Source organism: Gadus chalcogrammus, chromosome 10, assembly GCF_026213295.1.
Source record: "Gadus chalcogrammus isolate NIFS_2021 chromosome 10, NIFS_Gcha_1.0, whole genome shotgun sequence".
NCBI classification, from domain to species: domain Eukaryota; kingdom Metazoa; phylum Chordata; class Actinopteri; order Gadiformes; family Gadidae; genus Gadus; species Gadus chalcogrammus.
The window spans coordinates 20,310,960-20,324,551 of NC_079421.1; the positions used below are offsets into that span (position 1 = coordinate 20,310,960).

At 44.0% G+C, this 13,592-nt stretch overlaps 2 protein-coding genes across 5 annotated transcripts in view; both read left to right on the top strand.

Moving 5' to 3' along the window:
- The first annotated feature begins 98 nt into the window (after nt 1-98).
- Nucleotides 99-3,096, top strand: paip2b (poly(A) binding protein interacting protein 2B). The gene is made up of 4 exons (XM_056601037.1): nt 99-296; nt 519-732; nt 1,045-1,230; nt 1,915-3,096. Exons 2-4 carry the CDS (start codon nt 535-537, stop codon nt 1,978-1,980), a joined length of 450 nt encoding a protein of 149 aa, XP_056457012.1. The 5' UTR covers nt 99-296; nt 519-534; the 3' UTR covers nt 1,981-3,096.
- Nucleotides 3,097-3,966: 870 nt separating this feature from the next.
- arhgef37 (Rho guanine nucleotide exchange factor (GEF) 37) overlaps nt 3,967-13,592 on the top strand; it is a 21,442-nt gene continuing 11,816 nt past the window's right edge. For 3 of the 4 annotated variants that reach the window (XR_008896781.1, XR_008896782.1, XM_056600613.1), the window contains exons 1-8: nt 4,010-4,463; nt 5,598-5,749; nt 6,380-6,925; nt 7,646-7,775; nt 9,136-9,283; nt 9,987-10,186; nt 11,824-11,954; nt 12,644-12,748. Coding sequence is in view for 1 of the 4 variants with exons in the window: in XM_056600613.1 (XP_056456588.1) it covers nt 6,422-6,925; nt 7,646-7,775; nt 9,136-9,283; nt 9,987-10,186; nt 11,824-11,954; nt 12,644-12,748 (1,218 nt within the window). In the remaining 3 variants the exon portion in view is untranslated. The other variant, XR_008896783.1, reaches the window with a different exon arrangement.

Consider the following 13,592-nt stretch of genomic DNA (forward strand, 5'->3'; position numbering starts at 1 on the left):
GCCAGTCGGCTATAACCAATTGCCGACGGTTCGTGTGATTCATCCAATAGTGGACGAGTACAGTCAGATTCATCCAATAGTGGACGAGTACAGTCAGATTAATCCAATAGTGGACGAGTACAGTTAGGTTGTGGACGAGTACAGTAGGTTCATCCAATAGTGAACGAGTACAACCAGACAGTCTACTTGTAAACAAACAGAGCCAACGCGGCCATTAAAGGACAGAGAGGAGAGTTCGTCGAAGAGTTACAAGGATTCAAAGTTTCAAGGTTACCACCGAATGTGGTGTTTGCCAGGTATTTTTTGTCCGAAATTACCCGAACCCGTTTGTTATATGGTAGATTTTATCGACCGTCTTTGTGTTTTTAACCAAATATGTCTAACATTAATGTGTAATGGTATCTGGCTATTGTCCTCAAGCTAACGGCCACCGTATCTAATTCCATTTCTTGTCAAGTTTGTCTTTCAATTGAGAGGCGCTAACTTTTTTCTATTCTTCTATTTTGATGATATTTCAGGGCGTTCTTAAATAAAATGAAAGACCCGAGTCGCATCGACAGCAATAACAACATTAGCAGCAGCGTCCCAATCATGACCATCAGCAACGATGTCATCCTGACCAATGACGTCATCCTGACAAACGATGTAATCATGCGCAACCAGTTCAACTATGACGACAACCCCTTCGCCGAGTACATGTGGATGGAGAACGAAGAGGAGTTCAACAGACAGGTATCCCACGAATACTATTCCCTTCTTTATAATGTTTCTTTGTTTCTGAAGTCATGGATCTACAGAATTTAAAAATACCTTAATGCTTGTACTTTGAGATTAAATGGAGATTACTGTACACGTATACAGACTATACTAAGTATAAAAATGAAAACTCAATTTGGGGCATGCATTTAAGTATTTCGATTCTTAGCATGTGTGGTCCAATGATTCAAACCCCTTATTCCCAGCTGGGTTCACTCCACACTTGACTAGTTGAGCTACACCATGCCCACCGCGCAGGTATTTAACTTATCTCCTGCCATCCTAAAGGTCGAGGAGGAGCTGAAGGAGGAGGAGTTCATTGAACTCTGCTTCCAGGAGATGTTGGAGGAGGAGGAAGAGTGGGAGTGGTTTATCCCATCCCGGGACCTCCAGTCACAGCCCCACACCCAGCTGCAGGGCCAGTTCAGCCTGCTGGGGCTCTCGGCGGAGGTGGTCATGTACGAAGACGCCGTGGTGAGAAGGGGAATGTTTCACATTACTATTCGTAGCGGAACAGTAAGCAGCAGTCACTGAAGCCAATGATAATTCGAGTGTGGTTGTGTTTTTTATTTGGATGCTCATGAATATTCCCAGTATATTAGCACGTTGCAATTCAATAGAAGATTTGCCAATGTACAAAACACCTTTTTTTTGTTTGATTGATGATTTGAAGTACCTCATACTTTCAAACCTGTGTGTCTTGGAACTTAAGTGGGTCATGTTTCCAATGAGTGCAACCGAGAGCCACTGACTTCCTCAACATAGCAATTACTCTTGTTTTTGCATGTTTTTGCATGTTTTGCTTGTTGCATGCTTGTAATTCAAGGTCTGCACTGCAAAAACACTATTTAGAAATTTAATATGGGGGCCCTGAGGAAAGGAGAGTGCAGTATGTATAAATAAAGTTGAAGTTTTGTCTCAACTTGAGCTAGATACCAAACATACACCTTGTTTTTCCTGACGTATATCTGAATGAACTGTTAAGGTTGAATAACGCTTCTGCATCAAATAGGTACCACACAGCGGACACGTTATTTCTGCTACGTTGGATATTGCACACAGAAGTCAATTTAGCCTAAATCGCTGTAGATGATGAGTCTGCAACATGACCATAAAACACAACCTCATTTGGATGTTTGTTTCTCCTGTGTCCTCTAGGTCAACAGCAACCTGAACCCCAACGCAAAGGAGTTCACGCCGGGGATCCAGAAGCATGTGATCTGACCCCTGCCCCCCCCCCCCCCCTCCCTGCTAGCCAAGCCAGTCAGTCGTCCACACTGTGAAGCAGTGAGAGATGTGTGTTGTTTTCAGTTGTCACTCTGTTGCACTTGACTTAGGCCTGATGTGTTGCCAAAGTTCCCTGGTAGCCTTGCATGTCTTGGTTTGAATAATGTTACATATGTACGTGTAAAGAAGACATTTACCTGTTGTAACTCTTTTGAATGTATTATCAGGGCAGGAGGCTTGTTCGTTTTTTGCTTGTTCCTCAACGTGTTGTGTTCGCATTTAGTTCAGGCTGCAGGTCCAGAATACCGCACAGAACAAATCGTCTTTTTACATACATCGTCTCTGTTTATCCTACTTTGATTCCTAACTATGCTCTGAATTGATGGAGTTAGGTTTTTTGCACTTTTATTTTCCTTTTATTGTATTCTTTATATATTTTTATGTTATTTTATCTTGAGTTTTTGTGTGCTGTGCTGTTTTCATTTACTTGTTGCTTTGCATTATCTCGTTACAGCGAAAACCGCTGGTCCTCATTTTGTTGTTCTGGCACAAGAGATTGACTGTTTGACCATGTGATCCATGTTTAAATAGTTTTTTGGGTATGATGGCTCATTCATATTTCTATATTTGTTGGCATCCATCTTCCTCTGTTGCCGGTCATCTCGTCTTGAGTGTGTGGATGGAGAATTCCACTGAGAATGGCACTTTTCTTAAGAAGAACTGTATAAAAGGTTAAATAAGGAGAAAAAAATTGTAAAAAAATCTATTTTTTCTTAAACTATTTGAAAATAAATGTTTATGGATAAAAAAAAATTGGATGTATACATTTGAGCATTTCTCTGGCCTATCTAATTTAAGGACAACAACAAAAAGGATACATATACACCCACAAACTGGATTAAATTAATGTGATTCAGTCCATCGTGTCTGTGCAGTGCACCTGCCCAGACACGGGTTTGGGCAATTGCCTAATAGCCACGTTTATCTTTGTGTTAAATAGCTCACTTTACTATTAATACAGCTATCAACAACATGAACGCTTATAGATCTGATCATCATTAGGCACTATCAGGTTCAAAACAATGAAGAATTATTGTTATAATGTTAATAAAGATTAAAACAAAAATATTATTTAGGAATAAAGAGGATAATAAAATATTGTACTCCAGGTGGTAAGATGATCAGGGGATATATGGTAGGCTGCTCTGATAGTGTGGCCTCAGTGTTCAGTTTAAGTGAAGAAGGTCTGTTATGCTTCTTATTAGAGGCAAGTCCAGTCAAGTCCACTTTATGTGTTGAGAATGCCATAATGGACAGATATATTATTTGGTACCATAACAAGCAAAACAATTTAAGTTCTTAAAATGTAATAATTCTCAACAATTACACAAACTGCCCACATGGCGGCCCTATGGCGTACCGCTCTCTTTTGCTTAAGTTTTTTTTCTAAAATCGTGGATGTGGGGACAAGTGATCCACCCACCACATGCTGCGGGGTAAGTTGAGCCAGTCGTTCAACTTACCGCACCATGATGCACTGAAGTTAAGTTCAGTCTCTAAAGAATAAAGTGCTATTTCAATGTAGTCATACACAACTGATTTGGTTTTTCAGATTTTAAACATTGTAGAAAAGCTGTCATGCCAAGAAAGAGAGAGAAAGGAGATGGTCTTAATTTTCCTTGCCTAGAGGAGAACATGAGTAAAAAATAGCCCTTCTTACCCCACACAATTAATATTGATACCAATTGTAAATGTTGCACGGATCTCTATCTGGTGCATATTTCTTGCTGGCTAAAAAAATAGCAAGGTGGATGCACAGAATGAGAATAACAAAGGTTTCAACATTAATAAAGAAAAACTGCAGTACTTTTATTTTTTACAAAAAATATAGTTAGATGCCATTCCTCATCAGTCAGCAAGTTATATGGGAGGCGATGCATCATGACGTATAGACACGTCACTAGGCTTAGCCGGAGGCGGCGTCTACCTGGAGCTGGGCGCTTGCCACACAAGACAACAGGTGAACGCGGAGTTCAATGTCATTGCGCGACACAAACAAACACAGACACACCCGCAGTGTGTGCAATTCGTGACCAGTGAATTTTTTTCACTGATCGTCAGCCGATGTTTTCTTCTGTTCCGTGGGTAGGCAACGACCTGCCCGTTCGATCGTGGAGTTCTACCCCCCCTCCTCTTTCTTCCATCATTTCTGAACCGTATTGAGGAAACGAACCGATCGCTTATTTTGTTTTTAATTGCCTTCCGCGTTGGGTCGGTGTGGTTTTTTTGATGTACACATGGGAAGATGTGGCAAGAAACCGAATGATCGCGATATAACAGGCCGACTGACAAACGACTGTCTCTGGTAATGTGCGGTTTTAATCTCCTGTGTTCATTGCGTTGGCCGCAAACATGCGGTTCTCTCCAGGTACTAACTGGATCTGCAGTCATGAATGGAATGGAGCCGACCTAAAGCCTAGGTAAGACATGTAGGGTCTAGTGATCATGAAGATGGGGATACTTACGATGATGTTGAGGGTAAGGGATGATGAATGATGGAGCTAAAAATGTCATCAAAACGACAAATCAAGATTTTGTGAAGATCAAGCTAGATTTCGGAATGTAATACGTCTTATTGTTCTTTGCTGCAAATTTTTTATTTGTGTGAACACCTTAACTTGGAGGCACATTGCCATAGAAACATCTCACCGTAGATTAAATCAGCTATTAATCTCAAGTCGTTTGAAATACCTCTCGAGATAAATGCCCCTGTAGCTGTTTGCCAGTTTCAAAGAAGAAAGTAACGCCAATGAATCATCATCAATCCAAACCCCTACAGTCAGGTTTCCTCATGGAATGATAACGTGTTGTTCGTCCGGAATCTGACCTGGCTACATTCTTCTTCAAACCGGTCCAACCACGTTCCTCTTGTTTCTGTCCGCTTTATTATTATTTCTTTATTTCTTTTTTTACTTTGAGGGATTACGCTTTAGTTGCAAAAAAAAAGGAGCAAAACATCCACAAAGACCATTCCTAAAACTGGAATTTCTCAACAATTACTTTGGTAGCGGATTAGATTCCCTGTGGGGCCTTTGTTTAACTTTACTACCCCGGTGCTTATGTTCCTATCCCCCAATTGGTCAGCTGTACTGTCGTAGAACGCCCAGCCCAATGTTGGTTTCGATTGGCTCACAAGTTGGCACACTATAAGTTGAACCAATCAGACATGTTGGAATGCCAAAGCAGCTATAACATGCCTTTCCCACCAGCTGCTGCAGTCAATCAGTCCATTCAGTGTGTGTGTGTGTGTGTGTGTGTGTGTGTGTGTGTGTGTGTGTGTGTGTGTGTGTGTGTGTGTGTGTGTGTGTGTGTGTGTGTGTGGTGTGTGTGTGTGTGTGTGTGTGTGTGTGTGTGTGTGTGTGTGTGTGTGTGTGTGTGTGTGTGTGTGTGTGTGTGTGTGTGGTCTCTTTGCGTCCCACTGAACAGCTTGTTGACCACTTTGCACTACCCTCCCCCCAACACACGCCTCCCTCACACTCCTGCCACATGGAGCAGAAGGTTGTTAGTGAGTCAGTGGAGGAAGTTACACCCTTGTGTCTGTTTGTGTTTTCCAGTCATCATGCTGCCTCTCCCTCCACTGCAGCAAAATCTGCTCCATCGTAGTTAAAGCTCAGAGCACAACCACAGAGCGAGAGAGAGAGAAAGAGAGGGACACCGAGCCAGAGAGCAGAGGTTTGCTGAAGCTCAACTGTGGATTATGCACACGGTAATAACAGTAATAATGTGATTCACTCTGAGGTTTGGGTAATGATGCTTTGTCACTATTAGTTGTTGTTGTGAGGGTAACTGATGTGTGGGTTTAATTGGTTAACTGCCTGCTTGGATGTGGTTGGGATGGGGAGCCATACCTTTTGCTTTATTTGTGCAGTGTTGTTCCTTCATGTTTTTAAAGCACTCCTTAAGAGAAACGTTTTTAGGATAGTAAATACTTTTGTGTTTTTTGCTTAGTCATAGCGTTCAGGCATCCATGGCTCTCCGTGTGTTTTTAACCGAGTCAGCTGATGGACTGTGTGAGAATACTGGACCACATGCTGTACGTTGACTGTAATGTGTGGTGTAGAAAAAGTTTACCAGCAGTTTTTAGAATTTGTTGGAACATTTGTTGTTGGTCTTTCTCAGAAATTGATATGTTGTGCAATGAAGTTCAACAAGGAGATTGGGTGATAAAAAAAGCATGTGTGTGTGTGTGTGTGTGCAGAGAAAGGAATGTAAACGATGTATGGATAAGGGTGAGGATATGAAATGTGAATGAAACTATTAATGTGTCAGACTACCTGGAACATCTGCCGTGCATCAGTATGCGGATCCAAATCCTAATCATTTTATCTTTTGCCAGTGACTCCATCACCACCATCACCGCCCAACCCTTCCAGCCAGCATGCAGGTATCAAGGAGGGCTCAGCCTGCCTCCCCACAGCTAGCACTCCCATCGCGGGACTCCTCTGACTTCTCTCCCCCTGGAGGAGATGGAGGAGGAGGAAGAGGAGAGGAGGAGACAGTCAGCGAGGAGATGGACTTCTTCACGGATGAAGAGGTCGGCGAGGATATTGGGGCGTACCTGGGTCTGGACATGGATCTCTCTGGGTCTTTAGAGGCGTTGGGAGCCAAACTCTCTGATTCGAGGATCTCCGCAGAGGAGACCGCAGACTCCCCACGGACTACAGAAGGGGGCGCGGGGGCGTCGGAGGTGCGGGGGCACGACGAGGAGGAGCGGGAGGCCGACCGAACGCGTCTCAGCGAGGAGGAGGAGGCGGCCGCCAGGGAGAAGGCAGCCCAGAGACAGCTGCTGGCCATCGAGGAGCTGGTCCACACGGAGAGGAACTATCTGCGGCTGCTGCAGCTGGCTTCAGTCACCATCAGGAACAACCTGAGCAAGATGGAGGTAGCGGCGGGGGGCACGGTGGAGGGGCGAGTTCGTTCATTATTATAACAGGACACAATGCGGACATCGGGGATCGAACCCTGAACCTCACGGTCGGGAGTTGGACACCTTAACCGCTGCACTGTCCTGCAGGAGAAATACGGTGGCATTACAGTATATAATGAATGTATTAGTTTCAGCAGGGTTACACCGTCCTGCGTTTTGTCTACCTCAGCGTCTCGGCACTTTGAGGGTCAGCTTATCTATCCTCAGCGGGGAATAGAACCAGACACTATCAGCCCTGACACTTACTAGTTTCACTTGCTTGTGTTGCTGAAAAGCTAGAGCGAGGCACTAGCAAAGCATCGGGTAAAAGACGTGAGAGAGTTGACCTGGAGCCCTGTCGTCAACTTTTATTGCTTTCATATTTCCATGTTGCCCCGACCTATTACACTTAATGTAGGTTAGCAGAAACCTCAGGCTGCAGAGTAGTGCTTTAAATGATTATGAGTGTGGAGATGATATGTGTGAGAGAGAGAGAGCGAGCGAGAGAACAGACTCTGTGTTGTTTTGAATGGTAATCGGTGGATTCTCCAACCATTACGGCATGGCATTGCAGCAACCACGAAGCGGTCGGTGGGCAGCAGACGTTTAGGAAACAGTGGATCTCTCTGTGTGTGTATTATTGAATGTTCTCATCCAGTCCCCACGGCAACCGACTGACGGTGTTTCTTGTCCCAGCCTCCTCTAGTGGGCCTGAGCAGTATGTTCCTCCATGTGGAGGAGGTGATGGAGGTGTCTGGTCGGCTCCTCAGCCTCCTGGACCAGAAGCTGGTCAAGCCTGGAGACCCTCAGTACCTCCATATCCTCTGTAAGACGCTCACTCACCCCTTACACACACAGATAGAGCTCAATTACCTTTTGTTAGATTACATAGCTCTGGCACAATGCATACCGTCGCCCAGTGGAATGTGACATGTCAGCATGAACAAATCATGAGGTCATGTTCAGGAAGCAGATAATGATAATCTTTTGAGTGCATAGAAGATGTGAAAGCGGCACACAATTTCACCTCTCTACTTGACACACGCACACTCCTGTGTTGTCATCCATTGTTTCAGCTTTGTTATCATTTAAACTGCATTCCACAAGATAACCCGGGGATTTTGTTCAAAACAACACATCCCTTTATAAATACAATGCTGGGCAAGCTAGTGAAGATGTTCCAGGGAGTTCACAGATCACAGCGTGACGGCACCATGTTAATGTCTGTGCTATTTCGGTTGTTGCCATACTAGCATGACAGAATCCCAGTGCTTTAAATTTGGACATACGTTGAACGGATCCACCCCGATTCTTCAAACTGAGACCTATTTATCAAACTAAAATCCCAGAGGCAACAGCATATGGATTTGAGTATTGTTGCTCACAGTTTCTTGTCCCTGATCTCTGCTCCACCTCATGGGACAGTTTGTGTTGCCAGGCAACACATTCATGTTCTCTGTTCTCACGAGAAGCTGTTGAATGTGAGCTAGAACGTTTTAAATTGCATCCCTCCTTCTTGTTGTTAGTTTTTGTTGTTATACATATGGACTAGGACATACCACATTGCACTAAGACAATGGCTACGCACACTCACACACACAATTGACACACACACGCACACGCACACACACACAAGGCCAACTACAGGAAACCCTTTCCAAAAGTTTTATAGACGGCCAAACCAAGTTAAACTGGCAAATTTGGTCTCACACTTTCTATATTTAGCGAAATACCAGCCATTGTCTGAAGGTATCTGTCAGTCGTTAAACAATTTGAACAGGAAACGTAACTCGAATGCTCCTCTACGCAGTTCGTGTTAGTTCCCTAAATTGTACTTTGTTCAAACATCTTTGATTGTATATTATATCTCTTATTCTCTTGCCATACTTGCATATCACTAAATTGATTTGTCTAAAAAGACAACATATAGTTCCATTTAAAAGTCATCATCACATTCCCTCCCTTCACTCAGAAATGTAACCTATCCCTTGGGCTTTATCAACATGTTCACCAAACTAACATCAGCTTGTAAAGGTACTTTAATAAAGGGGCAGGTCACTACAAACGGGGGACACCAATCATATTATAACGTATACATTATCAAATAAAGATATATGATATTCATCCTGAGTATATTGACTTGAGTATCAGAAGGGTGTGAATCTCTCGTGTTTTCTCCCTGTCAGGTGACTCCTTCCTCAGTATGTCCCCTGACATCGAGGAGTCCTACAAAGAGTTCCTGGCCAACTACACCCTGGTGACGACCTTGGAGAACACTTACAAACAAAAGGAGGCGTTGTGGACCGAGATCGTCAAGGTCATCAAGACCTCAGCGTGAGTAATAGCAAACCAACGCCCCCTCAGTTTGTTTGTTATGTTATCGTTGATAACATAATCCACCCCCCCCCCCTTTCGGCTCCTAAACACACCAGTAGGGAAGTGTCCAATCAGTTGTATAAGTATAGCTATCCCTTAATCACAGTTGCCGTCCCAAAGGGCTTCAGAGTCCTCTGTAGGCCCTCTATAAGGCCAAAGATAAAATATCCTGCAGCTCTGTCGATGGAGTCAGGGTCACCTGACTGTGCTGTTTTCCAAATGTCCATTCGTCGCATTTCATCTTGCTCTACGTATCCATGTGTTTTCCTCCTGTCCCAAGTGTATACACGTTCACATTGCAAATATGCTGAAGCTGCCCCTACAAGAAAGCTGAATGGTTCTGCACGGTGGGGGGACAGCAGGAAGGTGTTCGCTTTCTACATACTGGCCTGGCCGCCCCGCAAGGCCACATATAACAAACGTGATCGACAGTCAACGTTGCCTTTAATGACACTGAGGCCCAATCCCATTTCTACCCCTTAGCCCTCCCCCTTGTTTTGAGGCCCAATCCCATTTCTACCCCTTACGCCTTCCCCTTACGTCTTCCCCTTACCCCTTCCCCCTTCAAAACAAGGGGGAGGGGTAAGGGGAAGGGCTAAGGGGTAGAAATGGGATTGGGCCAAACCTTGACACAGAGCCCTGTGGTTCTCCCCGCCGCCAGGCCGGAGGTCAACGCCACGTCTCTGAGCTTCTTCCTGGTGATGCCCGTGCAGCGCATCGCTCGCTACCCGCTGCTCCTGCAGACCATCAAGAAGCACACGGAGACGGCGCACCCCGCGTACAAACGCCTGGAGGAGGCCGCGCACACCGCCATCGCCCTCAACTGCCGCATCAACGAGTACAAGCGCTTCCGGGAAGTGGGTGAGAAAAAGCGTTCTCCCGCTCTAAGGTTCGGTGGTCACAGCGATTGATTGGGTCGAAATGTTCCTCGGTGTTTAGAGGTGTGATGATGCATCCTCAAAGTTTGGGAGTTCTGTTCCCTGTGTGCTGGAAAACACAGGGAACAGAACTCGGGTGAGAGATGATTTGTTCAGGGTTGTTGGTTCCAGTCCTTGTAGCTCATTTCATATACAGTCAGATCCATAAATATTGGGTCATCGACACAATTCTAATCTTTTTGGCTATATACACCAACACATTGGATGAAACAAACAAGATGTGCTTTAACTGCAGACTTTCACCTTTTATTTTGAGGGCATTTACATCCAAATCAGGTGAACGGTGTAGGAATAACAACAGTTTGTATACGTGCCTCCCACTTTTTAAGGGACCAAAAGTAATGGGAAAAATTAACAATCATAAATCAAACTTTCACTTTTTAATACTTGGTTGCAAATCTTTTGTAGTCAATTAGAGCCTGAAGTCTGGAACGCATAGACATCACCAGACGCTGGGTTTCATCCCTGGTGATGCTCTGCCAGGCCTCTACTGCAACTGTCTTCAGTTCCTGCTTGTTCTTGGGCTATTCTCCCTTCAGTTTTGTCTTCAGCAAGTGAAATGCATGCTCAATCGGAATCAGGTCAGGTGATTGACTTGGCCATTGCATAACATTCCACTTCTTTGCCTTAAAAAACTCTTTGGTTGCTTTCACAGTATGCTTCGGGGTCATTGTCCATCTGCACTGCAAAGTGCCGTCCAATGAGTTCTGAAACATTTGGCTGAATATGAGCAGATAATATTGCCCGAAACACATCAGAATTCATCCTGCTGCTTTTGTCAGCAGTCAAATCACCAATAAATACAAGGGAACCAGTTCCATTGGCAGCCATGCAGGCCCACGCCATGACACCACCACCACCAGGCTTCACTGATGAGGTGGTACTCTTTGGATCATGAGCAGTTCCTTTCCTTCTCCATACTCTTCTCTTCCCATCACTCTGGTACAAGTTGAACTGTGAAGGCTTTTTTAGATGTTGTTTGGCAAACTCTAATCTGGCCTTCCTAATTTTGAGGCTCACCAATGGTTGACATCTTGTGGTGAACCCTCTGAATTCACTCTGGTGAAGTCTTATCTTGATTGTTGACTTTGACACACATACACCTACCTCCTGGAGAGTGTTCTTGATCCGGCCAACTGTTGTGAAGGGTGTTTTCTTCCCCAGGAATAACACACACCAAGCCATGGAACAGCTGAGCAGCCAATTGTCCCATTACTTCTGGTCCCTTAAAAGTGGGAGGCACATATACAAACTATTGTAATTCCTACACCGTTCACCTGATTTGGATGTAAATACCCTCAAATTAAAGTTGAAAGTCTGCAGTTAAAGTACATCTTGTTTCATTTCAAATCCATTGTGGTGGTGTATAGAGCCAAAAAGATTAGAATTGTGTCGATGTCCTAATATTTATGGACCTGACTGTATCATCTGGTAACTTTTGTATCTCCGCTGAAGAGTACAAGACGGCAATCAGTATCTGATCTTGTTTAGAGCCCGAACGATACTACATTTTTGGGGTGGGGACTAAGCTCTGATCTTGTCTCTCCACTCTGATCCCAGCCGATAAGTACAAGAAGACGGAGACGCTGAGCATCAAAGATAAGATCAACCGCCTGAACAGTCACAGCATCGCCAAGAAGACCGCTCGCCTCAGCCAGTACATCAAACACGAGACCGGGATGGCTTCCAAGGTACTGGCTAACCCTTAAGGCCAATTTATACTACTCCGTATCCGTAATCCGTTTCCGTATTCGATCGGCGGCGAATTGCATTGCGTATCCGACATAAATAAAACATATTTTAACATTTTGGTCATGTTACCATACACAGGTTAATGCAGAATTGAAACCTAAAAATTAAATTGATTTTAGTGTATCCCCCTAGCCTCTTATCCAATCACCATCGCACTCAGCAATGCTTTCTCAGCCGCTCTGTAATAGGAAAATGTGTCAATAAACGTGTTTCGTTTAGTTAATATTTAACCGGAGGTGTGTGCACACAAAAACATACAGTATGACATAACCAGCCTGGTCAACAACATACTTCTGTTGGCCTTCCATTTTGAGTCTCATTCTTGCTGAATTTAACCAAACTGTCTTAACAAAAGTCTTGTTTGTCGACAAAGAGTGGGGAAGAGTTTTTTTCTCGCACGAAGATGTTGTATCATATCATACTGTGATCAGACCGCGTCAGTGCGGTATTGGAGAACGTCCCCTCGTTCTAAGATCAGACTAGGACTTCTTAGATCAAAAGATGTTGTTAATCTTTCGGTATCAGAATGTATTGGTGCATGCTAGTGGACGAGGATCAGATTACCCAGAGTGCTTTGCATCTCACACTACTCTCTATGTACCTCTCACTCTCTGTTGCTGTGTTCCAGCTGGTGGACGAGGAGTTTGACGCCCTGGAGATGTTCTTCTACGTCCTGGAGAAGGGAATCCTGGAGCTCCATGACAACGTTGGGTCCTACCTGCGCCACCTACAGGTGTGATAAACAGGCCTTAACTTATCTAATGAGGTTAACGAGCTTGTCCAGTGGCCAAGCTGTTCAATGTCCACAAACCAACGTGAATTTGTCAACGTTTTTATCATCAACACTTTTTACGTCGTTTCTCTTATTTGTATTTGTTGTTTATGTTATGATGTATTTTCATGAAAGGAATCGTTGACCTAGACCTGAAAGTATCTTGGTTTTTGGTTCAGCAGACTAAACATATTTTCTGGAGAGCTTCTCTGCATTGTAGCAAGTTCTCTAAGCTGTTGCTAGCTTCGCTGAACCTAATACATGCACATGTGTTTTCACTGTGCCGCTCCTGCATGTAATCGTGCACAGTGAACTTATGTTTTTACTTTATTTTAAGTATAGACGGGAGTATACAGTTTCCTTTTTCCAGTTGGACCGCATTTAGCCTTCGTAAAGTCTTGGAAAGTATCATCAAAAAAGGGGACATTACCACTGCAGTAATGTCAGGGTAAAACTGCAGGCTGGAAAAGTTTGGGAAAGGGAAATTAGTGGAAGGATTGGAGCTGGAACAAGCGTCCCCTCTATCCAGCTTCAGATTTTCCATATAGCTTATTAGTTGGTTGAACCTGCTTTTTAAGACTGAATGTCTCTGAAGGAGCTCTGTGGAAGCAAGAAGCTGGCAGACAAGACTGTCGTTGTTCTGTTATCAAACTGGAAACTTATTTTATGTACTACCTGTTTTTCTGTCTGTATCTCTCTGTAAGATTATCAGTATCTATAAATAAACCGATGCCCTTGCCACTTCACTATCTCATGGATCTATTAAAGAAGCACTATCTGCATCAGAGTATGCTATTAAGTTAAG